This window comes from Nothoprocta perdicaria, unplaced genomic scaffold (assembly GCF_003342845.1).
Source record: "Nothoprocta perdicaria isolate Ctin4 unplaced genomic scaffold, notPer1 scaffold_117, whole genome shotgun sequence".
Lineage (NCBI taxonomy): Eukaryota > Metazoa > Chordata > Aves > Tinamiformes > Tinamidae > Nothoprocta > Nothoprocta perdicaria.
In genome coordinates, this window is record NW_020454283.1 from 1,592,198 (window position 1) to 1,616,396 (window position 24,199).

The 24,199-nt window shown below is 39.3% G+C and overlaps 3 protein-coding genes and 1 long non-coding RNA gene across 8 annotated transcripts; 2 read left to right on the top strand and 2 right to left on the bottom strand.

The window, feature by feature from the left end:
- The first annotated feature begins 1,842 nt into the window (after positions 1–1,842).
- Positions 1,843–11,220, top strand: LOC112959583. The gene is made up of 4 exons (XR_003251637.1): positions 1,843–1,887; positions 7,037–7,128; positions 10,500–10,603; positions 11,122–11,220. It is a non-coding gene; the product is annotated as an uncharacterized LOC112959583 (long non-coding RNA).
- On the bottom strand, positions 2,253–10,266 carry RBP7 (retinol binding protein 7). 3 transcript variants are annotated; one of them, XM_026053610.1, is made up of 6 exons: positions 10,252–10,266; positions 9,341–9,439; positions 5,772–5,851; positions 3,231–3,409; positions 2,869–2,970; positions 2,253–2,525 (listed from the first exon to the last, which is right to left on the bottom strand). In XM_026053610.1, the coding sequence occupies exons 3-6, from the start codon at positions 5,842–5,844 to the stop codon at positions 2,475–2,477; spliced, it is 405 nt and encodes a 134-aa protein (XP_025909395.1). In that variant the 5' UTR covers positions 5,845–5,851; positions 9,341–9,439; positions 10,252–10,266; the 3' UTR covers positions 2,253–2,474. The 3 variants fall into 3 exon arrangements, with proteins under 3 accessions (XP_025909395.1, XP_025909396.1, XP_025909394.1); XM_026053611.1 differs by lacking the exons at positions 9,341–9,439; positions 10,252–10,266 and adding an exon at positions 8,772–8,780; XM_026053609.1 differs by lacking the exons at positions 9,341–9,439; positions 10,252–10,266 and adding an exon at positions 7,374–7,879.
- On the bottom strand, positions 8,546–14,186 carry NMNAT1 (nicotinamide nucleotide adenylyltransferase 1). 3 transcript variants are annotated; one of them, XM_026053606.1, is made up of 5 exons: positions 14,125–14,186; positions 11,586–11,762; positions 11,158–11,341; positions 10,252–10,397; positions 8,546–9,450 (listed from the first exon to the last, which is right to left on the bottom strand). In XM_026053606.1, the coding sequence occupies exons 2-5, from the start codon at positions 11,707–11,709 to the stop codon at positions 9,050–9,052; spliced, it is 855 nt and encodes a 284-aa protein (XP_025909391.1). In that variant the 5' UTR covers positions 11,710–11,762; positions 14,125–14,186; the 3' UTR covers positions 8,546–9,049. The 3 variants fall into 3 exon arrangements, with proteins under 3 accessions (XP_025909391.1, XP_025909392.1, XP_025909393.1); XM_026053607.1 differs by lacking the exon at positions 14,125–14,186 and adding an exon at positions 12,297–12,542; XM_026053608.1 differs by lacking the exon at positions 14,125–14,186 and adding an exon at positions 12,292–12,306.
- Positions 14,187–15,261: 1,075 nt separating this feature from the next.
- LZIC (leucine zipper and CTNNBIP1 domain containing) lies at positions 15,262–20,904 on the top strand. Its single transcript, XM_026053693.1, has 6 exons — positions 15,262–15,405; positions 15,888–16,023; positions 16,756–16,854; positions 17,406–17,501; positions 19,495–19,576; positions 20,288–20,904. Exons 1-6 carry the CDS (start codon positions 15,305–15,307, stop codon positions 20,344–20,346), a joined length of 573 nt encoding a protein of 190 aa, XP_025909478.1. The 5' UTR covers positions 15,262–15,304; the 3' UTR covers positions 20,347–20,904.
- The last annotated feature ends 3,295 nt before the right edge of the window (positions 20,905–24,199 follow it).

Genomic DNA, 24,199 nt, shown 5'->3' on the forward strand with positions numbered 1-24,199 from the left:
TGCTTCCTCGCCTGCTCCACCTCTCCCTTTGCCTCTCCGCTTTCCCCTCTCCAGGCCTCTTCAAAGGGAGAGGCAAAGTCAGAGCAGGAGAGGGAAAGGAGGAAGCGTGGAGGAGGAAAAGCAGGAGAGGCAGAGGGGAAGGAAGTAGCACTCAGGGAGGAAAGGGGGTCACGTAAAGCTAGTAGGGGAGCAACGCATATAGAGGCACAAAGGGAGAGGTGCAATGGGCAGGAACAAGCACAGAGCTGGGCAGGGCAGAGGGAGACAGGAGCGAGGCCCCTCTGCACACGCGGCCCCTCGGTGTCCGCAGGGTTTCGTGCATGTGGGGCTCTGTGTATGCTGTGCTCCCGGGGCCCTACACGTGGAGGCCAGTATCCAGGCGAGGAGCATGTAAGGAGTTGTTCGGTAGCATACAAAAATATTAATTCATTAAAAATGGCTCCTAAGGAGGCAGACGGAGGTTGAGGATGCTCGTGCCGTCTGATTTCTGCAGGGCTGCCTGGCTGCACCTCGAGTGCAGGAAGGAGAAACTCCAGCGCGCTCCTCCCCTAGGTAGCGGGGCAGCTTGGGAACTTGGGAAGTGGAATTCCTCGAGAGCAGAAAGCCAGCCTGCATGTGCTGCAGGCATCATGTGTAGGCAAAACGAGGTCATTTCTGAGACAAATGAATGATATGATGACCCGGGATTAAAAAACAAACAAACAAACAAACAAAAAAAAACAGAGAAAAACTATAATTGTGAAGAAAACAGAAAAGCAATTGCCACTTAGGGAAAAGGGAGAATGACCAGAAAAAAAAAATGATCCCATGGGCACCTGGTAGGAGGGAGGGGTTGATTAACAATCAAATAAAGAGGGGGCAGATAAGGAATGCAGCCTGGAGGAGAGCAGCAGGGAATGAGCTGGACAGCAGAAGAAGAAAGCATCTTTACATTGCAAATGGAGCCTGAAGAGGGAAAAAGGGATTGAGGAGGCTCCGAATGTCCAAATGCGACAGCGCTGCCCAGCGGAAGAAGGACGGGAGTTGAGCAAGTCTGAGGTGCCTACCCAGCAAGGCAGGTTGGCAGCTTGTGAAGCAGCAAGAGCTGGGATGGTTGGTGCCGCCACCCCGGGGCGCCGTGGGCAGCTGGCCCCCCGCGCCCTCCGGCCTTCCGTGCACCCTCCCCGGGCCTTTTCCTGAGGACACAAAAGCCCTGACTGTTCCCTAGTTATGGGTGCGTGGTCACTCAGCTGCTCTTTTGCGTGGTGCCGCAGCCCTGCTTGGGGCGGAATCTTCCCTTGCTACCTGCCCCAGGTGTTGACTCCCTCCTCTGTGACCAGTGATTACGATTTATTTTTTCCTATTCACCACAAATCTCTATACTGCACCTTGCACAGGCCAAGGCACTAAGCTCTAAAGGCTTGCTGAGCTGCCTCAGCTATTTCTAGCACTATAATGAACCTGAAGCGTTTCCTTCTTCCTTGTTTTGAAACCCCAGACTTTTCTATTTTCTATTACAGGAAATCTTCCTATATATAAGATGACTTTATACCTAGGTTAAGCAATCAAACCATTCTCCTTTTCTATTAGAAGATTGCTGCAATGCTAGTGCTACCTCTGATGTGCAAAACTCTTTTCACATGTAACTAACAAGTTGATTTGACTACTCACATTTCATGTATTTCTGTTTAGACTTGAGAGGGGATAAAACCTACCTTTTTTTTTGCCATAGTCTGCAATGTCAGAACAAGAGACAAGATTAAGCTAACTGAACAGATAAGAATTATAGTATGCAACTAATTCTCAAGTAAAGAAGCTTTGTTTTCACACTAGAAGTGTTCTTATGGTGTTCATTTACTTTGCAGACTGCAATCTACATGATTAGAGAGATGCATTTTCATCACTGTGGTAAGTAAAGATCTGTTTACCTCCAATAAGCAGAGCCTCACTTATTTTGGTAATAGTGTGAATTTGTTGCAAAATTTTACATTGCATTTTCTTAACTTCAGTAATCAAATAACATAATTACTCTATGTAAAAACTTTGTAGACAATTACTTTATGTAAAAACTTTGTAGACAATGAGCAAGTATGCTCATCATAAACACTACTCTAGGGTCAGAAGAGAAAGATGTTATAGTTTTGGAGTTTTTTTAAAATAAAACCTCTCATTTGGTTTGATGTTGACTTATGTCTTTGGATTAGGAGGTTTTCTTGTTTTCACTTAGAGAGACCCAGATTGTGTTACCTGTATCTTTCAGTCAGAAAAACGGGTATTTAAGATTAGTTTATTTTTGAGTGTTTATTAGAGGAGAAAAAACAAATCATATTCAACGCTGGCAACAGCAAACACTTCCTGAGTCAGAAACATCAGACTGTTTGGGTTAACAGGTACAAAGAATCAGAATTCTTGTCTGTGAATCCATAGCTGGAAGTGATGATCCATGGTCTTTTGTGTATAGCTGTCTTTCCAGGTAGGAGCCATTACTCAAATATTCAAGCTCTCTTATATACTTGTTTACATACTTGATTCTCACAATGAAGCTCCTACAAAAAGAGAGGACAGGGCAGATATTTATCTGGTAATCAAAGGTCCTATACATTTCTAAAGATACATTTCTAAACTCAGAGCATTTTCCATGACTACTAGCAATTAATTGGCTATCACGCTGACAAGTTAGGCTTGATACTTATTACACAACACCAAGACAGAAGAGTAAGATAGTAAAATTTTTAAAATAAAGGTGAACTAAACCAAAGCAGAATGTGCTCCCTGTGTACTGTTGTTTGTATGTGGAGAGCTAGAAGAAAACCTGCGCAGACTGTGAGCCACATCTTATTTCTTTCAAATAAAGACAGAAAGAGTGCAAGTCTGAACCAAAGTAAATACCAGATGGAGGTCATCTCCTTCAATCCAGTGAGTCCATCCTCTGTTCTTCTTCTCACCAATTTGAACACAGACAAGTTTGTCGTTATCCCAGGTAACTAGGCTCTGTTCAAGAGAGAAAAAAAAAAAAAAAAAAAAACCCCAAAAATCACATTTCTTTATGTTTTATGTATCTGAGTCCTGAAGTATATAGAGTGTCTTTTCTTCCCGGATAAAGAGGCCTAAATGGTACTGCTGGGGAAAGGTGATATTCCCTATCTGTAACTTGCCATTTTTAGTGCAGCCCTGAGGTAGGGGCCTATTGGAAGCAATTTCAGCTCATTATCAGGATTAATTACGGCCTCTTGATTTTTATATAGTCCTACCTTACATTTTCTGTTATCCAGACCTTTATTATCTTCTTCAAACTCTTCTCCAATTTTGAACTCGAGCGAGTAATCTCTGAATGTACTAGTAGTATGGATAGAAAATGAGTCACCGTCCTGTTTGATTACTTTCTGCGGCTTCAGCATTTTTGCTATCTTGCGTGTTGCAAAGTCAATACCTTGAAGGGAGGAGGAGGGGGGGGAAAAAAAAAAAAAAAAGGAAAGTTGCACTGGTCACCAGCCATTCTGACACCCAAGACTTATCTTTACTCCTTCTAGAAGGTTTTCTTAAGAATAGCTTAGTTTTACAGCTATGCAAGTTTTCTTAGTTGCTCTGTGTTGCATACTTTAAGGCATGTTCATGAATATTTTACACTTTGGAAAGCCATTTATGCAAGTGTTGCACAATTCCTATGCAAGATTTCTAGAAGAGTTTTTTTTTTGAGGGTGGTAGAGGGAAAAAGCCCCTTCTCAACCACCCTGGGAGCCTGGTCTCAGACTGACTCCTAACTGTTAGCTACAGAGATCAGTGAGTACCTATTCTTGACCTTTATTAGATGAAAAACATAAAATGAAATAACAAGGAATCTTTGTACCCTGCACCATAAACTTTGATGAGAAGCAGCCCTTGAAACTGCTAAAGGAATTCCTCTATTTTCAAGGCCTGGCACTTGCTATTGACACCATTCAAGTGCAACTAGAAAACATCCTATTTTTCAGAATATTGCCTGATTGTCTATAATGTTTTTTCACAGAATCCGCATGTTGGTAATGCTGAGCTCAAATTAGTGCTCCTGACGTTCCTTCAGTGAACATTTCTTTATTGAAAAGAATAGGGCACCAATTTGACTGGTAACAGTTATATAGCATCCCAATACCATACTCAGCATTACCTTTTTAGGAAGCACGTGAAATGGGTAAAATGAGGGATGACGTGCCAATTTAGCTGTTTGTCATCATTTAGATTTAAATGTAATTTATATGACAAGCAGAGAAGGAATTCTGTGTTTATAAGGTCTTTTTAACAAAATGTGTTCAGCTGCCACAGATTGGACCACACGGGTTATAATGTGGTTTAAGCTGCACTAGGATGACTTTGTCACTGACTGCATTAGAGGAGTGCCAGAATCCCTGCCATGTCTTTATATAGTTAAAAGTTCAACTGTGGTCTTATTTCAGCATAGAGGGTCGAGCTCCTTGGCAACAGCCATACAACTATGCTGATGTTTCCTGTTTAAATACTTATAAATACAAACTACTACCAACTCAGAGGTTAAGTTACTGAACTGAAAGAGGAGGCACCTAGGAGGAGCCACTCTCAACCATAAACTTGTGATTTCTTGGCTGAGTAGTTTACTAAGCTCTTCATGTTGTGCTCTGGCAGACTAGTTTCACACTCCAAATCCACAGTATTGATCTGGGTTCTTGTTTTATTAAATATACTGGCAAACAAGTGGAAGTAGGCAAGTAAAAATCAGTTTTAAGTCATCAGAAGGATTATTTGCTTTGCCTTTTAAGGAACAATTTTCCCCAATTTCACGCTAAAAAGAAATTGAGTCCTAGTAATAAATTGGCAAAGAATCACCTTTCCCTTGTGTTCTTACTTCAGAATCAGCACATAATTTAAGAGTTCAAAAAAAAAGTCTTGAGAATGAGTAGTTCAGCATTGAAAATTATTATGTATTTTAAGCTGAGATGATTAGAGTATTCATTAACCCTAAAAGATGATTTAAGAACAGCCATTTTTTGCTCTGACATAAAATAGCAGCATGAGAAAGGGAGAGGGAGAGTTCATTCAATATGCTAAGGATATTGGCTAGGCAGATTAAGTAGGCCATCCTTTTGGCACAGATATGGCCAAAAAAGAGTAGATTGCACTCTAGTGTATGCCATAACTAATGAGAGACCACTAGTTAGTAGCCTGGACATGTTGAAATGGCAGAAAAGGATTGTAGGGAGTGCGGAGAGGAAGGCAGTGTATAGGATTACCTAATGTCACAGCTTTATAATTAGCTTTGCACAGGGAAGCTATCAAGTACCAAGATTGGAGCAAGGTAAGAGGTTAGTTTCAAGGGCTCTACAAAATGTTCATTCAGAGGAGCTGCTAAGCAGCCCCACGCAGGTCGCAACGAGAGATGCATTTTGTGAGCTGCTTCAAGATAGATTCCCCTAAGACAAACGCCTAGAAGTGACAGATAGCTAGTAATTTTTTTTTGCAGGGGTGTCCGGGAGGTTATTGTTTACTCAACTTTAGGCTTAGGCTTCTATAACAATATGCTCAAAAGAGAAAATGAGTAGGATTGAGTGGGCAGGGAGAACACTACCCCATTTAAGGGAAGCCATCTCTAAGTTTGGCCACAGCAAACACTAGGTAGAGAAATTCCTGAAAGCTACGAGAACACTTGGACCACAGAGTGCTGTATAATTCTATCATATGCTTACCATAAGCAAAGGTCCTTACAGTAAGGATACAGATTCCTCTAAAATTCAGAACTCTTAAGCAAATAGAAAAGAAGATTAGAATCAAGTATTTTCACGTACCTAAGGCCAGCATGTAACCCTCAAAGTTGTCATTGCTGGTAAGGATCCAGGTTCCACTGAAATCCACAGGCATTGCCAGACTGTGAAAAGAAGATACAGGCAATTTCTGACCAAAAAGCAAGAATTAAAGGGCACGTTTTTAACTAGGCCTTATATGAGAAAGACTGTGGGTGGGATTACAATTGAATGACTTTTGGATGGAGAGGGGGGTTATTGTTGCTGAGCCAGTAGGTGACAGGGTATTTGTAGATCAGCTTCAGCTGGGTTGGAGGCAAAAGTTCACAGTTTCTGAAATCTTTGTGTGGAGCAAATGTTATTAACCCAGGGGCCGCAGTGTGAAGCAGAGAAGTAGTTTAAACTTTTTGTTCTGTCTTGTAAATTGTAAGGGGAATCACAGATTTTGTCATTGCAGTGTATATGAGGTGTGGGGCTTTAGGATCTGAAATCTGCACAGTTGGTGAAGAAGAGAACTCCCCCATGTAAATCGATGATGTGTTTTAACAGACAGCTCTTGGCTGTTAAAATGTACATGGATATATGAGGAAAGGAATACGAGTGAGAGAAAGAACATATAAGGAATGTGGAAGTGAGGTTTAATTTCCTTTATAATACATGGAATTGTCCAGTCTCTTGCGGTCCTGTATTTATGTTTTGCAAAATGTGCATTTTGTTTTAACAAGTGAATACTAACCTAATAAAGCTGAAAAAAACTAGGCACCATAGGGGTGTTAAGTACAGGACAGCTAGATAACTTTGTACTTCAGTTTCCTCAACTGTAAAACCTGGAAAACAATACTTTGCAGTTGCCCATGTTTTGAGTATTAACATAATTCCAAATTTTAAGTGGTTTGATGTGATATTAATGCGTACGTCAGTTGTACTACAGTTTTGCATTCAGCTATACTGCTACTATAATAAAAAGTTGGTATTCTAAATCTTGAATGAGGAAACTCCTCTCTACTTCATTTACCTATATACTGACTTGTTATCAAAATCAGTTTATGCTGAATTGAGTGATATTATTTTTAAAAGAATATTATTTTTAAAAGAAAATCAAATTTCTCTGAACTTTGGCTGCATTTTTTGAGCTGACAGTTTAGCCTATATGACTCGCATAATCATGTGGGTAGGAAATTAGAACGTCAAAGCATGTTTCCTGTTTGCAATGGATGTTATTCTCTACACTGAATTAGGAATGGCACAGAAAAATTATGGTTCCCCTTGGACTCAAATAGTAACATTTCACCCATATTTCTTTATTACAGAGTTATGATGCGAAGTAAAAGATCACTGTTGCAATACTGCTGACTTTTTCAAGTGAAACAAAGTCAGTACTCGGTTAAGTCTTGTGCAAAAGGTGGGTTATAACTCGTCATTGGGGATGAACATCATACATAAAGTTATGCAGATTGTTTAGGGTAGAGTGTTTCTTTCTGTATAGCTGTACTAAATCTCAAACTAAGACCTATCTATTGGTACCTCTCTAAGACCTGGATGAGTTACTATTTCAAAGGTAAATCAAAAAACTGTCTATAGAATGTTTTGTAAGAACTGCCAAGTGCTCTGGCCGCATTCTAGGATGGTTATTTCATTCTCCCTTACCAGGCTTTTCCTTCCATGGAAAGAATTTTTGTCCATCTTCTTTTCTGTGCAATACCAAACATTTAACATGCTCTGCGGAAGATGCAGCCTCATTACAGCAGTACATGAAGTGATTGCTACTACTATTTGTAAAACATATTGAGTTTGAATAAAATGTACAGTGTAGGGGCCCCAATACAGTAGAACCAAATACAATGATGTAAAACATTGCTGCCTGACTTCTGCTTGTAGAACATCTGGGAATGCATTATAATTATAGATCCCTTTAATAAGTAAGTTCAGTTAACTCTATTATCTGAAAACCTTACATATGGTTTCTCCCTTAAATCTAGTCTACTCTTGAAAGTTTTATTTATCTTAACATTTTTTAAAAAGTCATGGGGCTGATTTTCAAACTGCTACTTAAAACTAATTGGAACAATAGATAAACAGTATGTATTTATTTCTGGAGTTGTAACAGGCAAATCTCTAGATCCCATTGTTAAAATAAAAGATCCATATTCATCATTCAGTTTATATTTCTGAACAGCAGTTTGTTTTATATAGGCAAAATGCTACTGCTATCATTCTACCCACTTACGAATCATGCAACCATCAGACATCAGATGTGGTTAATAATAGGATGACTGTTAAATTAGCATATTACATGCAATTTATTTTCTTGAAAGACCCATCACACATAACTACATTAAAATCCAGTGATATATAACTTGTCTGGAGAGCAAAGCTCTATAAAACATCCTGTTCCATATGCACTGTTTCTCTAGAATTATGCAAAGTGCAGCAACACACACCACCATCATCATTACAAGAATAAATTTAAAGTGCAGTTTATTCTGAAAAGTGACCACACAATTAGGGTGCACTTTCATTTGGAAAATCTGATATGTTTATTCAGAAGCTGACTTAAGTGCTGTGAATGTTTTCTTGCTCTCTATTCTTGTCAGCCTTCAAGATAGCAGCTGACAAAGAAGCAGCTCTTGTCCTCTCTTTTTTTTTTCATGAGAAACAGTGCTGAGGTTCAAGTACAGCATTTCTGGGAGAAAACTGCATGATGGCAGACAAACAGGCTGTATAGCTGAAATGCAGGCAACTGAAAGCATGACTTATCTGGGATCAGTTCAGTCAGGAGAAATGTATCCCCTTCCAGCATAGAGCCAAATAATTTATGAGAACCATCATATGCTGCCAACTTAAAAAAACTGAGTTATACTGGTTTGCTATCATTAACTGGTACATTTTGAAATGGTTTAAAAAGGCTTTGTCTGTTACTTATGGTACTGTAATACATACAAAGTATTTGGTTTTAGTACTTTACAAATAACAGTTTGAGCAGTCAAACTAATCAGAATATTTTCAATAATTTATAATTTATAATTTGTAATTCTTTTTAATAACCTGTAATTTTTTTATGCTAGGGTCACTTCTTCCATTTAGTTCACTGAAGCATGACAAAATGTTTAGATTCAAAAATCAAACTTGTTGCTGGATTAAAAAAAAAAAAAAAAAAGGAAAGCAAACAGATGGTGTAGGTCCAATTCTTGCACCTAGCCTACTCAGCAGCAACTGAACACTTACTAGAATTAGCCTTCTATTTACTAGAAAATATCAAATATTTTTCTGCGCTGAACTGCAGCCCTTGGACAGCAGAAAGAGTAAAAGCTGTATAATCCCCGTTAGTTCTGGGAATCACTTGCATGTTTCTGTAAGGGAGCCAGGACAACTCCAGCATTCCTATCTTCACTCTCTGGACTATACAGATTATGTTTTTCTATGTATGCTTGAACTGCATCAGGCACTAGGTAACGAATACTCTGGCCTCTCCGCAGTGCTCTCCTAATCTTGGTGGAGGAAATATCATTTGTGATCCATTCTTCCACTAGATGAATATTATTCCTATGTCTCCACAAAATGTCAGATTCATAGATGAATTTCTGAACACTGTTTCCAGCCCTACTGATGCATACGAGGCCGTAATTTTCCACAATTTCAGTGATGTCCTCCAACTTCCACAGATTGGGGACCCCAAAAGATTCCAGGATGTCACTTCCACAAAGCAGTTTAACCTGTGGGACACCTTAAAAAGAAAAAGGAGTGAGAAATAGGGCTTGGTTTAGCTTACCAGACTTTAGCTCACTAAATGGGAACATTTAATTTTTAAGCTACCACTGTATCTTTGGTTAAGGCGAAACAATGCAGAGAAATAAAAAAAAAAAAAAAAAAAAAAAAAGATTCAGAATTTATAATTATTAGCCTTAATACAGAATTCCTCTGAAAACAAGTTAGGGGAGCCCTTTCACTCATAACCACTAGAAAATAAACTGTAATGTGCTCATTTAGCCTTGTGGTGAATCAGTCACACAAGCATCAAAGAAAATCTAGACAGTTCCAGAGTTGTGATGTATGGAAGGACACAAATGCTATTAAAACTTTATCAGATGTTCCATACAGTTCCAGAAGATGAGCTAGCTTTTATGGGGCAGAGTCTATTCTCTCCACATCTTGTATGGAATATAGAGAAACATGCAGGTAGAAAACACCTTAAGTAATGGAAACAAGCTTGTGCATGCTGCGAGACATCCAGTAATGTCATAGAGTGGTAAGAACGCTGTGAAACATCTATCACTTTAGTATGGGAAAAACCTGACCAATGCTGTTAGTCTTTTGTTCGAACACATTTATTTTAAAATACTATCAATTAAACTTGGTAAATTTGGGAAAGTTTCAAGGACTACCGTTTTGTGCTGTGTCAATATTTTCTTTTTCCATGGATGTCAGAACAAAGGATTAGCATCAAAAGAAGATTTACTTATAACACAGCACAATCCCCTGGAAATAACAAGTATTTTTAAGCATTTAAATGACCAACAGACTTAACTTTTTATATTTGGACTCTGATTTTTCTTCTTAATAGGGCCATGCCTATTCGGTTCCTGTTTCCTCTTCCGTCCTGCCTTTGTTAAAGGTATTGCATTCTCGAGACTATTTGTAGGATCAGAAGATGAAAGCTTTTCATGATGATACCTGAAAAAAAGATTATTTTAGATATTTTAAAGACAAAGAATATGCAAAAGAATATAAAAGAGCACTGCCTACTAAATAATCTCTTATCATTTCCTCCTGCAGTACTTTTACACACTACCCATCCAAGAACTGATCTGCTCAGTGACTTGTAAGCCCTGGGTTATAAGGTGGTCAAACTAGAAGTACTTCGAAGCAACAACTACAAGGTCTGTTTTGTTTTTTTCCTTCTTAATTAGAACTCAATTAAAAAGTAAAAGAACCATAGGGAAGAAATGACTGAAACATCCTTAAAAATACGTAAGTGTAGCAATATTGAAATTATAGAAACTTGTGGGATGAGAATAAAAAAAGTTAAACATTCACATAGAAAATTCTCATGCCAAGCTTTAAAAATATATATGGGCAGCAGAGCATAATTAAAATCAAAAGAAGGAAGGTTGTGCAGCATATTTCCATCTTACTCTAGTGTCTTTTCCATTAACAGCTTATTTTCTTCAGCACAGAAGTTGCATAAAGCCTAAGAAAATGTACACGATCTTAAAATGTGTGCAGTTCAGATTCAGGTTTTTTGTATGTTCAGGGCTAATCTTGCAATCTTTCGTTCATAATGCTCATGCAAATATCACATCTGACTTCACTGAGTCTATTCATATAATTTGCAATTAACCTGATATTCTGTTTTGTTTTTTTTTAAACTACTACGCCATTCTTCATCCTTCTATAGGTTCTTGAGACTTTTAAAGATTTGACTGAAGAATACCTTAAAACTTTGAGTGTTTCCAACCACTCACTCTGGCAGCTTTCCCAGTCATCCACTTCTACCCAGTCTGAGGTTTTTGTAGCTAGTTTTGCCATAGTTACTCGGTGATCGGCACTGATGAGACCTTTCTTCTTATATGCGTCACCTACTGGTGAAATGATTCCTTTAATTACTTTGTATTTTCCTGTGGAAAAAACCATATCACAAAAGAACATGAGAAGTGGTTGAACAGATGTTACTTCCTCAGTATTGCATGTCAACTATTACATACCCTTTATCCACCTTAGTCTCTAAAAAATAAAAAAACAGTGTTAGCTCTGACAACCAACCAAGTGGAAAAGTACAGCATACTGCTGCCACTGTATTCATTTAACATCTCAGTGTTTACAAATCATAGCTGTTTAAAATGCTGTAAGTCATCATGCTACCTGTTTCATGAAGGTAATCTTTAGCCAGCTCAAATAGCCTTAGATGCATGTTGGTGATGGGATTGAAGGACCCACAGGCCAGCAGGACTACTTCAGTCTTCTTGTCAGGATCTTCCATGGCCATCACTCACTGCTAGAGAGTGAAGTACTGAATGTTGGTGCTAAAGTTACCAGCAACTACAAGGGGAAAAAAGGCAATTAAAAAAAATAGTTATTCTTACTTATTCTTTCCCCAAATAAGCAGATGACTTTAAATGAATTCTGTGTCTTTCTTACGTCAATATCTGGCCTGTCACTGTTTATGTGATACTGCATTGTCCAATTTTTAACTCATTTAAACGACTGCCTCTAGTTTGGTCTGGTTACTCCTGGATAGAATGTACAGGGCAAGCAGGTGCAATAATGGTGGTATTACATTGCAGGAAGGATAATTCACGACAATTGCTGTGGTTATATAGGAAGACAGTGCTATGACCGAGTGTGAAAATCATCACACTACTGTGTGTCGTGGAAAGTAAGCAGTATAGCAGTAAACCTGATAGGAAAAGTGATTTTTAAAAAAAAAAAAAAGCTTTAAAAGCTGCAGTTAAAAGCTTGATTTTTTTAAAAGACATTATCATCATTCCTATTTTCAATTTAAGTTTCTGGAGATATGTTTAAGAGTTGTTAAAACTAAGGAAATTTTACAACTCATCATTTCAGCTACCTTACATGTATTTTTGCTTCTCAATATTCTTCTCCATGTGAATATTCTGGCTTGCTAAAATGGCTTCTCCTGGTCTGGCCCTGAAGAAACAGATAAAAACTAGAATATGTTGTGAGCCATTCTTCTGTCGTTGCTGCATGTGAGATGTCCGAGGCTTCTGTGCAGAGCACTGAAGAGGTGGCTGTTGTTTCTACAGCAACATCACTGCTTGTAAAACTCCCCCAAGGTCACCCTCGAATTCTGTCTCCTTAACAAAGAGACTGGGTGATGCTTGCAACAGCCACAGCACGAGATGCTGTCACAGCTCAATCTTGTAACATCAACTAACATCAAATAGAGAGAACTAACATCAAATAGATCTCAAATAGAAGGCATTCCCATGAGACTTCCGATGAGGTATATTTTGCAAGCGTTAGTACTTCGTGCTTTCCACGGCTTCACAAACTTGTAATATATTCTTTATTGCCACTGACTAGTCACTATTTCAGGATTTGAAGGGTTGGTGCTGCTTGAAATGCAGTCTTAAAGCAGCACCAGCTAGAAGAGTTACTATGGGAACAGGAGGGGGAAGGAGTTGGATTTGCTTTTGTAATGCATAAAGCCCCAGTCTCTAAAGAGAGTGAGTCATGCCACAAATTTGTAAAGGGTTGATTTTTCTTTTTTGATCTAAAAATAAAAGCAAAAATAACAAAGCTTTAAGATGAAAATATATTATGCCTTTTCTGGAATTAAAGTCAAATGTCCCTTCTCATCATGGCAGCTCATTTTTCATTCTGTTATAAACAGGCAGCTTTTAAACTGCATCATAAACTCCCCTTTTCACTATTTGCATCTGCATACAGATTAAGAAGTAATTCTAAACAAAACGTTAACAGCTTGAGATAGCCTCAGTCTCCTATCACATTGACATCCTCTGTGTAGTGCTATTTGTTGAATTTGGCTCCCAAGTTTTCCATTATTAAACTGCAATTGTAAATACTATTAAAAGCTTCCAGGAGCTCCCTTGTGGTACTCATTACAGCTATTTGATTTCAAGAAACTTAACTCCTATTTATTTCACAGTAACATTTAAATCTATTTCTAAATAATTTTTGATGTATTAAATTCTTTGGAACCTGGAAAACGCACCTGGTCAAAGCTGGTGTGCCAATGTTAACTTAAGGCAGGACAGAAGTTGCTGCAGCTGAGCAAACTTTCTACCACTTATACCTTACACTATTATATCCTGGAGAGAGTAGTCTAGCCTGAATTAAAGATGCCTTTCTCACTTGCCAGATAAGCTACTGCAGTGCTATCTAAACGAAATCAGCATGAAGGAAATGGCCATAAATTTAAAACACAAAGACTGTCCTCAGCAACACAGCCACGTGTTTACCTGTTGATAAACACGTAAAAATCCTCTCAGCATTTTTCTGTATGCTAAAGTAATGCCTTTCTCATATAATACCAAGCCACTTCTGAATTCTAAAATATTTTTTTTAAAGATAGCAGGACACACAACTTCATTTCTAGATGTTTGGGACTTCTGCTAATGGGAAGCCCGCTTGTGCGGCAGACGTGGGTTTCGGAGATGGTTCCGTAACTCCTCAGCGAGGGCAGAAGCGCTGCGGTTTCCCCATTCCAGGTGCAAGGGCCCCACGAGGGCCCTCCCGAGCCGAGCTCAACGCAGAACCGTCTACGAGCACCTCAAGAGCCGCCGCCACCTCCCCCGGACTGGTGCGGGATGAGACACCCCGAGAAACGGGCTTTCTGGTAGCTTTTCCGACTCGGTGGCGAACCCCTATAACATAATCCTGAACTTAGTTTAATAATGATGATCCTAAGGTAGTTTACATGATCAGTAACTTCGGTCCTCGAGCGGGTGGGCTTCGGTCAGCTCTCGCTACAGGGGGCTGCGCCTCTCTGTTGGAGCCGTTCCCGTGCGGACAGCCGTCCCCGAGCGCCGGGTTTGCGGGGCGCCCTCGCCCGGCCGGGCCGGTCCTGGGGCCGGAGCCGGAGCCGGAGCCGGAGCCGGAGCCGGAGCCGGTCCCGCCGCGAGCCCCGCGCCCGCCCGCCCGCGCTTACCGGCCGCGCCGCCGCCGCCTCCGCGCCGAGGGGACCGCATTGGGCGGCGCGCGCCGAGCCGCGCTCCCATTGGCCGCCGCCCGCCGGAAGCGGCGCGGGTCCGTCCGCGGCACGGTCCCCCCTCGCGCTGCCCGCCGCTGCCTGCGCAGGTGAGGCGGCCCCCGGGGGTCCCGTCCCGTTCCGTCCCGTCCCGTCCCGTCCCGGGGGGCGCTGCCCGCCCTGCTGGAGCCTGCCCCGCGGCTTCCCCGCCGCCCAGGGTGCTCAGGATCCCGCCCTCGTTTCTCCCCCCGCCGGCGCTCCCGCGGATCCCGCCGGCCTTTTCAAAGCGGGAGGAGCCCCTCGTGTTTCCTTGTGTGTCTTCCCTGGACTAACGACTCTTGTCCTTAGCGGCATTCGTTACGGGCTTGCTGTTGAGCTGCTGCGGGATTGCTAGGCAGCGTCCTGTCGACTGCGTCCCTTGTTTGCGTGACCCGTCTTGCCTCTGTTATCTCAAGAAGTAAAATTTCTTCTATGCTATTAACATTTTTGCATCCAATTACTTTACTGAAGGTTATTATGTTGCATAGTGTTGAATCTGGATGGTTGTCCCTGTTAAGTACCTTTCCAAGGGGCAGGTGAAGAGAACAGTCTTCTGTTGCGCAAAGCAGGGCCTGGAGATTTCAGTAGTTGCTGCTTGATCCCAAACGTGTTTCATCTTTAAATGCTGTGGCTGTTTGAGTTAGGTAAACTGCGACAATGCTCTAGATTCAGGTTCATATTTCTGTGCTTTTCTTGCTGGTATCTTAAGATATTTTCGTTGGGTATTGGGTCATCAAGACACTGCATCATTTTATTGATTTGTGGAATATTTAAAAATGTATCTTGGGGAATTGATACACAGTAATAAAGTATTTTTTTTTCTCTTAGGAGTGTCATGTAACAACTTAAAAAATTAATGTGAAAACTGAAAATGGCTTCAAGGGGAACAACAGAAACCAGTAAGCTTAAGCAGAATTTGGAAGAGCAGTTGGATAGGTTAATGCAACAGCTTCAAGATTTGGAAGAATGCAGGTAATAAAAATAAATCTTGCCCTCTTAAATGTGAATACTTTTCATAGTTGGTTTGGAGAGGAAAATGATGTCCCTTTCACACTTTTGTGGGCTTTTCTGTTTTTTGTTTTATTATTTAAAAAACAATTTATTAAGATCATTTTACTTGTAATCATCTTGAGGAAAGTGATAGCAGAAATATTGGTTACTGTTTTCTTGATAATTTTACATTTCTGTGTGACTCTTCAACTATACAATTCACAATTCCTTTATTAAAAGCAATGAATAGCTGTTGTGTGTGTTTTACTTTTTCTTTAAATTAGAGAGTTTTACATACTATATAATTATAGATTTTCTTGTAGCAAAATAATCTGAAGTGATGTGTTTTTATTGGTATTGGAACCAATCGGCACACTTCCCGATACTCCCTGACTTTTGTTTTTTTTTCCTATGTTTTATCTCACGTTTAACTCAATGAATTTATGTGTCTTGTTGGCCTTCAGAGAGGAACTAGATGCAGATGAGTATGAAGAGACCAAAAAAGAAACTCTAGAACAGCTGAGTGAGATCAATGACTCCCTGAAGAAGATCATGTCTGGAGATATGACTCTCGTGGATGAGCTCAGTGGCATGCAGCTGGTAAGGACGATTCTTACTCAGATCTTTGTTATTTTACTAAAAGTAGTTCATATTGTATGTGGACTTGAAGAAATAGAAAATAGATGCAAGGGGTTCATTATAATTCTTAAGCAGGCACGTGTGAAATTTAGATCTTCATATCTAAGGTTTTTAATATTGTATGTCTACGTAGAAGAATGTGGTTAACACTCTTCATTTCAAAGGAAAAATAAACTGAAGAGTCGTAGTCATAATACTGTAGAAAAATGTGAGACACTGTAGGGCATGAAAATATCAGGTCTTTAATATTAGAAAATAGTATGTGAAGAGAGGTAATTTTGATACTCCCTATAGGATTTCCAGCAATAGGATACTGATTGATATCTTAAAAAAATTCATTCTACTGGCCCTTGGAAGAATTGCAGTTGTCAATGTGGGCATTAAAATGGCTAAAGATAGTATAGCACATCCACTTGTGTCACTATTGGGAAGATGTTGGAAATAATTAGAAATTAAGGCTTTGAGTCTAGTTAAAAGTTTTACCTTGTCTTTGTTTTGTTTTCCATGAAGTATACTAATTAGTTGATTTCTTAAGCCTTGCATAAACATCATATATTTTTCCATGTTGCTTCTGTGGTTGTGCAATTGTATCAAATGATACCAAGAATACAAATGACTCTGGCCTTTATTAACCTTGTCATGTAGCTGTGGGTTTATGCCTTCTATTAGTTGTGGTTATTCTTGTTCTTGCAGGCAATACAAGCAGCCATCAGCCAGGCATTTAAAACTCCGGAAGTAATTAGAATGTTTGCAAAGAAACAACCAAGACAATTAAGGACAAAGTTGGCAGAGGTGAAGATTTCTTTTCTGCCGTAACTATGCTTATTTTAAGTAAACTAATTAAATTTGTGATGATTGGATGGAAAGCACTAAGTGTGTCAGAAAACTTGGTGGTAGTAGTATCAGGAAAGAAATGCAAATGCAAATTTTGAAATGCTCATTGAAGTAATGAAGACAGGAATGTGAATTCCTTAGCTTCTATTTTCTTGCCGCCTCAAACCAAAAATCCAATCAAGAGATGGCCAAACGAGTATAACTGCAAATAAAAAATGTGAAGACATGATTATTGAATTGTGGAAAGGAATGCACTCATATCTTAGAAATCTAAACTGAATTCAATTGCATAAAAAGTGAAACAATTTTTTTCCTCATGTTCTGAGGATCATGGAGTGGCATAAAAAACAGTTTATAGCTTTACAACCATCTTTTAAATCATAAGTGACTCTTACTTCTATGGGTTCCATGTTTATTGGTGGTATTTCTGTGTTGTTGCACTGGTCGTGCTGTCGCTGTATGTGACTAATGGATAGCTTGTATAATTCAACTTTTTTTCTGGTATAAAGATGGACCGAGACCTAATGGTTGGGAAATTGGCACGGGACCTCTACACACAGCAGAAAGTAGAAATCCTGACTGCCCTCAGGAAGCTTGGTGAGAAGGTAAGGTGTTGGCATGAGAGCTATGTGAATGGAAATTTATATATATATGTGGAGGAAGAATTTTAAGTTATTAAAAGAGAATGGGCAAGTGATAAATTCAATGCCCTGTAGCTTGCTTTTGTTACATAGATATTTCTACGTTTTAGTGGTGAGCTTTCTGATGTGTTTATAAACATAGGTTACTGTCTGACTTGTGCTCCATAATAAATAAAGCTATTGCTGTTTTTAAATGCCCACTTTGGTGGACCATCTGAGTATCACACATAAATAACATCAAACTGTACCAGTTTATAGAAGCTGTAACACAATTAATTTCCTGGTTAACTCCAGCCCATCCAGTAGTCAGGGGCAATCCAAGACTTTTGATACATGTGGGTCTTTAACCTGCTTCTGGAAAGTACTTCCTAGATCTGGTTTAAGACAAAAAAATGGGAAGATGAATGAACTACTGATATTTTTCCCTGATGAGTACACAGGGTGCAGAACAATGCCTGACTTTTGCCACAAGAGGGAGGAAGGGAAGTTACTTTTGTTGTTGTTGATGGAATATAAAGAAAATGGATTATCGGGGAGCTCTGTACTTAAATTTCTCTGTGAAATGAGACAGAGTCTTGGAAAATATCAAGTGCAGTATATAAAGGGATTACATTCCAATTAAATGATATTAACAAGTGCTCTCCTTTTTTATTGTCTGACTGTCCAAGAAAAGAATGTTTTGAAGAAATAACTCAAAAGGCTAGTTAAGGTTGTGAACTGAATGCCTGACAATATCTAATCCCATAGTATGAATTCCTTGGATCATTTCAGACAAACACTTCACTATTTTTTCACATAGTTAATTTATCTTTTAAAATTACCAGCAACTCCTCTTTGAAGTATGTTACTAAGACAGTAGTTTCACATGGTTTTAAATGTGAAAAAAATAGGGTAAATATTACATGTTTGTCTGTACAGTACTGCGAAGGTTAAGTTGGTGCTTGCTTGTAAAGCACAGCATATAATTTAAGCTAGATATTTCTTTTAGTAGTAAGGTACCAATAATGAAGAAGCCTTGTTGCTGATCTTTGCCAATATATGTTGATTCATTTGTTTTGGAGGAGTTCTGTAAAACTTGTAGTGTACCAAGAGCGCCGGTGGGTTAGCAGATGGGTCACAGGATGGTGGACAGAAGAAGGTAAAAGGAGTATCCTTGGAGTATGTGGTGGAAGATAGGAGACTTGACTGTTAGGGGTACTATTAGGATACAGAGATATTTTGACACACCTATTTCTTTGCTCTAATAAGGATGCAGAGATGTTTTGACACACCTATTCCTTTGCTCTAATAAGGATATACATCCGAAGCTACTGCAATGAGTCTTAGCTTTGAATCTGAATCTTCCAAATGTAGGTTACTGGTTCGTTATTGTAAATATTTTATGGGCATCTATCACAAAGCATCAGAGCACCTACATAAAAGCCAAATATACATGTATAAATGTGGCTATTGGTTCACAGCACTATAAAGGGAGAGGAGAATTCCTAGGTCATTGACTTTTAGCGTGGTCAAAGCTGCTAGTGACTGCGTGTTGCCACATTCCTCAGCAGGTGAAGTGAATGTTCATCTTAGCTATTTACTGGGTAGACAAACATGACCGAAATGAAGTTGACATCCTTTGCATAGTTTTGGTACAGAGGTGAATGGTGACCTTCTTGTGAAAAATTACTACTTGATGTCAGCTTGGAAATGATGAGTTTAGAGGCATGTCTGATCTTGTTTATCCTATCCTTTCTGGACAACTGCCATAACTGAGGAAGAAGTTCAGTGGGAGGGGGCAAAACTTGCTTTTTTTACTTTGTCTTTTAGTATGTTAGGTAAAGCCATCCTTTGAAAATGGCAAAATTCTAAGCTCTCCAACCTGATGTATTTTATGTACATGCTGATATAGATCTTTAGAGGTGGGAACATGCACAGTTAAGGTACCAAGTTCACAGTTACGGCTCCTTTGATTTAGCTGACTCCAGATGATGAGGCTTTCTTGTCAGCAAATGCTGGTGCAGCCCTGAGCCAATTTGAGAGAGTCTCCACTGACCTTGGTAAGTTTTCCTTCTCTTTAACTTCCAGTTGCTTTTCTTTATTGAATGCTGATAGATAAAAATGCCTCTGATCCCACTGTGAAGGAGAAAATATGACCAAAAAATCAATTATATCCAATTTTGATATGCATTTTTCTTTTTTTTTTTTTATAATTGATACATTGTGAATAAGAAAAAATAATGCACCAAATAAATCCAGTGAATGTCTTTTTCTCTACTGTCTGCAGAGAACTCTGCAATTACTGGCACATTGTCAAAATAGACTTTTAAATCACTTTTCTTGCCATGATTGTCATAGGTCTAATCATGTTGGGAAGACCAAAAATATGTTTGTAAGAGGCATTAAATGAGCCCAGCGGTTCAATATAGCGTTGCAGTTAGAACTGTAATGAAGGAACTGTGAATGACAGGAATGTGTAATACTAGGTCAGGGTACAAATGAACTGGCCAAGTTGTGTACCTTCCAATGCTCATTTTTTTTTTTCGGATTGCAAGACAGATGTTGAAAAAAATTCTCCTTTAGAAGCCCTTTATATGGGTAGTTTCAGTCCAATCCCATATATGGCCCCTCTTTTTATTTTGGGGAATATGCTCAAGTTTGATTTGGGTAGGTTGTTGTTTTTGTTGCTATTGTTTTGATCTAAATTCTATCATAAAAATGTGAAACACAGTTTTTATTAATAAATGCTGATTTTTTTTTTCCTTCCATAGGATCAGGAGACAAGGTCTTTGCTCTAGCAAGTTTTGAAGTAGAAAAGGCAAAACAATGAAGAGGTGCATGGAGCTTGAATCTCTCCAGTTGTCAGGAATATTGGACTTCTGTCATATTGTAACTGTTTTTCTAAGATATTGAAAAAAACAAAAAAACAAGCCCTAAAACTTTTGGGTTCTTAACCAGAAGATATGAAGTAAACAGACTTCAAGTGCACTTTGGAACGCTGGTGTCTCTGCCCCTCAGTAACATAATCTCTGAGGCTAAATGCTAAGTGGTACTCTAAAAACAAAACTTTAGTATGATTATCTTTGAAAAGAATTAGCCGTTTTCAACTTTTCCAAACGTGTATTTCTCTAACTATTAAAATATCATCTTTTTGCATGTGGCTTTATCAAGTAGAACTTTTTATTTCAGAAATGATCCTAACTGATTAGCTGTATTGGGGGTGATTTTTTTAAAGTTGCTCTCAAGCTGTCTTAATTTTGAATTTTTCTGGACTTTCTACTGAATAGATAGGACTAAATAGGAACTTTCTACTAAATAGGAATAGACTGCGGCTTTTAAAAACTGGCCTAGTTTATTTAAAATGCCATCTTTTTGTAAACTATTTGCAGAACATCCAAAATGAGGCTGCATACGGATCGTTGGCCCTTGTCAGCTTGTTTGCTCTGCACATGAATAAGTGCTATTGTATTCCAGTCTTGATTGACAAACAATGGAAGCCCTGTTGGGAGACTTCTGGAGTAATTTAACCTTCTATATTGAAATGACAGGGAATTGCTAGGAAATGGCAAGAAAAAGCCCTTTCTGTGACCTCTTACTCTTGCTCTGGATGTATAACTACAAGCTACTGTGTTTTTCCTAAGATTTTGGAGATAGCATGAAATAGTTTGCACATAGAAACAGCTTAGAAAAGAGGGGGAAGGTCTCATTACATGGTTGATCTACACAGTAAATGAAATGAAGGTCTTTGGAGCAAGTGTGGCCCAAACTAATTATGAGGTGGTGATGGTGTGTGTGTGGAGAAAGGAGGGTTTGTGTTCCATGGGGAAGTTAAAATTCCAAATAATACCAGTTTTTAAGAGGTTTTGAAATCCCATGTTGTTGAGTTTTGAGTTCATATTGCTACCTCTTGCCCATCTGATTTTACAGTTAGCTAGAGAAAAGAGCATGGATGGAAATAAAAGATACTTCTGTAGTCTTGCTAGCTGTTAGCAGTGTATCTCTTCCCCCTGAAAAGTGGAGGTGAAAAGCTTGGCACTTCTTTATGGTTTGGAGGAAATGGTTTGTCTGAAACTAGTGCGTAAATGCCAGGTTCTTTTACACAGTGTAGCTGCTTGGAGACATCATTTCACATCACCAGGATGGCACCTACAGCACATCTATCTTAGCTTTTTTTTTTTTTCTTCTTTTTTCTAACCCAGACGACAGCTTCAGTGGCAGCTGCCATGAAACTGTGTGAGTGGAGTGGAAATACTATCTAAAAAATAGCCCACAGCCAACTAATAATCACTAATAATCACAAGTCTGTAACAGAGTGTAAACAAAAAATAAGTATTATTAGTTGTAATTTAGATTGCATTGATAGAGCATAGGTACCCTGTAAATAAACAAGCTCATCCAATTGCTAAATGTGACTGGAATAAAATAAACCAGTAAATATGTTTTGAGAATATATTTTGCTTTAATAGTTATCCTTTTGAAACTACTATTTTAGAAACAAAAGGGCATAGCGTAGACAATACAATTCATGGTTTTCACAGATGGAACTCCTTTCTCCCTTCTATTCTTTTTAAGAAGCTTTTATTTAGATGGTGTTCTTTGTCCAGATTATTAGAACTACTTTGCTGTCTGGGACAGTATTATCTTCTCTGACAAAGACTGACTGCAGCTTTACAGCTGAGAGGAGCTTATTAAAAGACATTATTAGTCTAAAATTACTGAAAACAAAACAGTCCATGGGGACTGTAGCTGCCTTCTTTTCCTTTCTGCTCATTACTGGTGCTAAGTAACTCTCCTTTTCCACTTCCCAACCTGCTTGAAGCATTAATATGTAAATGAAATCTCTCAGACCTCTCACATCATAGTAAGTTATTGTCCAAAGTATGGAAATCTTCCTTGCAGTTCTCAGGAGAAGTTTTTTTTTTATAGTTTTGAAAATATTTCGGGATTTTTTTCCATGCTTTCTGTACTGCAGACATTTGCAAAATTCCTATTACAATGGTCCTCAACAGAATCTCTTTAGTGTTGTGTTCCTTTTGCTCTTAGAAAGATATCACTTAATTTAGATGGGCAAAGATCAGACTGTGATCAAATGCCGTCATTATAGCAAGATTCTGTGGGCGAGGCCAGATTTGCCTTCCCAAATTTTATGAAAAGGCAGAAAGCATTACCCATTCCAAAAAGCCCTAACTGTAAATGTTATTTGAAAAGGAAGCTGCTGATAAGATTTTTCCATTCCTGCTTTGTGTATGGGGCAAGTAGGATGACTATTGGGCAAGTAATTTGGGCAAGAGCAGTTAACTTGCCTCTTCTGCCTCTTTGTGAAGGCCTGTGTGGTCGCTTAAGAGCAGAACCACACGCTCAACCTGTTGCAGAGCTAGGAGTAAAGATATCTCGAGGGTCCATCGCGTGCTTTGGTGATGGAAGCATGGGGTGAGATGGCACCTTGTTCCATAGTAAAAGATCTGCCCATCTCAGTAAACTTGAGGGCAGCCAACTAAGGTGGGCACAGAAGTTGAACTGGACTTGGTGTTTTAAGAAAATAAATGTCGAATCGTCCAAGGGTAGGGAAAGCCTTGTATGTTCTGCTAAAAAAGCTGTTCGAAGTCAATGCAGGGTGCTAAATTCCTGCTATGTACAATTGATATATGCTGTTGTACTGTCAGCCAGCTAAATTAGAGCAGCAGAGTTAGGCAATTAAATGATGTTCGGCCCATGCTATTGCAAAGATGCAAATGATGGCTTAATTTTAGTTACCATAAGATGCTTTTGGTTCTTTCCCTCAGACTCATGTACTGTGCTAATTAACATTAATCCAACTGGAGGATCCCAGAGTGATGCTTCTGCATATTTTTTGAGCTTATGCTGGTGCTCGTATGTTCTTCTCTTAAATAATTAATAACCATTACTGCCTGCTGTGCTATGTGTATGTGCTAGTGATCTCAGATCCCAGCATATTTGCACCGTTCCTGTTCCTGTCAGCAGCTTGGTTCTGCTCTTTGGATGGGCTTTCATGTTAAGACCTTCATTAACTGGCAGCGGGGTATGAATTTCAGAGGCGCTGCCCTTTGACGTCATTAAGTAACAAGCTGTTAAAGGAAGTGCCTCCTATTTCATTGCCATGCCTATTTTTATGCAATTAAGTTAAATGCCAAGCAGAAAAGGGATACATTTTACTAAATAACACTTAGGACACAAAGCCTGTTTTATCTTCGGGAGGTTCCCGCTTGCCTTGCTGTTCCCACCAATGTGTCTTGGAGGTAAGCAGCGTTACAGCTGAACCTGGTGGGAAGCTAAAATGCAGATTAGTGTCAGAGTGGAGGGGAAAACTTTATGGTTTTTTTTTTTTTTTTTTTTTTTTTTTTTTTTTTTGTATTTCTCTTAATTTCTCCCTTGGAGTTCACACTGCATCACAGCATCAGTGTGTCTAGGGGGAAGATTCCTTCCTCCAGAGGTGATGGGGGATTTCAGGCTCTGGCACCTCTGTGAACACCTGGAATGGCCAAGGGGGCTGTTCCTGCCGACTGGAGCCTCTCGGGGCGTTTTCAGCGTTTACTCAAGTGGCGTGAATCTGTCTGTGCTGAAGCTTTCGGTAACTTTAACCGTATCGCCATTAGTGTAACCCTTGGGCGAGGCAGCTCTGTTTTCACCTCAACGCGACGGGTTTGTCGGAGCCGCGCGGCGTC

Excerpts from the sequence above, each read along its gene's own strand:
- RBP7 (XM_026053609.1), bottom strand. The coding sequence starts at position 7,435 with ATGTTTGGTATTGCACAGAAAAGAAGATGGACAAAAATTCTTTCCATG. Across the intron at positions 3,410-5,771 it reads GGGTTACATGCTGGCCTTAG|GTATTGACTTTGCAACACGC; the intron begins GTACGTGAAAAT and ends CCTCCCTTCAAG. Across the intron at positions 2,526-2,868 it reads AAGGAGATGACCTCCATCTG|GAGCTTCATTGTGAGAATCA; the intron begins GTATTTACTTTG and ends CTCTTTTTGTAG.
- LZIC (XM_026053693.1), top strand. The coding sequence starts at position 15,305 with ATGGCTTCAAGGGGAACAACAGAAACCAGTAAGCTTAAGCAGAATTTG. Across the intron at positions 15,406-15,887 it reads CAAGATTTGGAAGAATGCAG|AGAGGAACTAGATGCAGATG; the intron begins GTAATAAAAATA and ends GTTGGCCTTCAG. Across the intron at positions 16,024-16,755 it reads AGCTCAGTGGCATGCAGCTG|GCAATACAAGCAGCCATCAG; the intron begins GTAAGGACGATT and ends TTGTTCTTGCAG.
- NMNAT1 (XM_026053606.1), bottom strand. The coding sequence starts at position 11,709 with ATGGCCATGGAAGATCCTGACAAGAAGACTGAAGTAGTCCTGCTGGCC. Across the intron at positions 11,342-11,585 it reads AGATTACCTTCATGAAACAG|GAAAATACAAAGTAATTAAA; the intron begins GTAGCATGATGA and ends TTTTTTCCACAG. Across the intron at positions 10,398-11,157 it reads GAAACACTCAAAGTTTTAAG|GTATCATCATGAAAAGCTTT; the intron begins GTATTCTTCAGT and ends TCTTTTTTTCAG.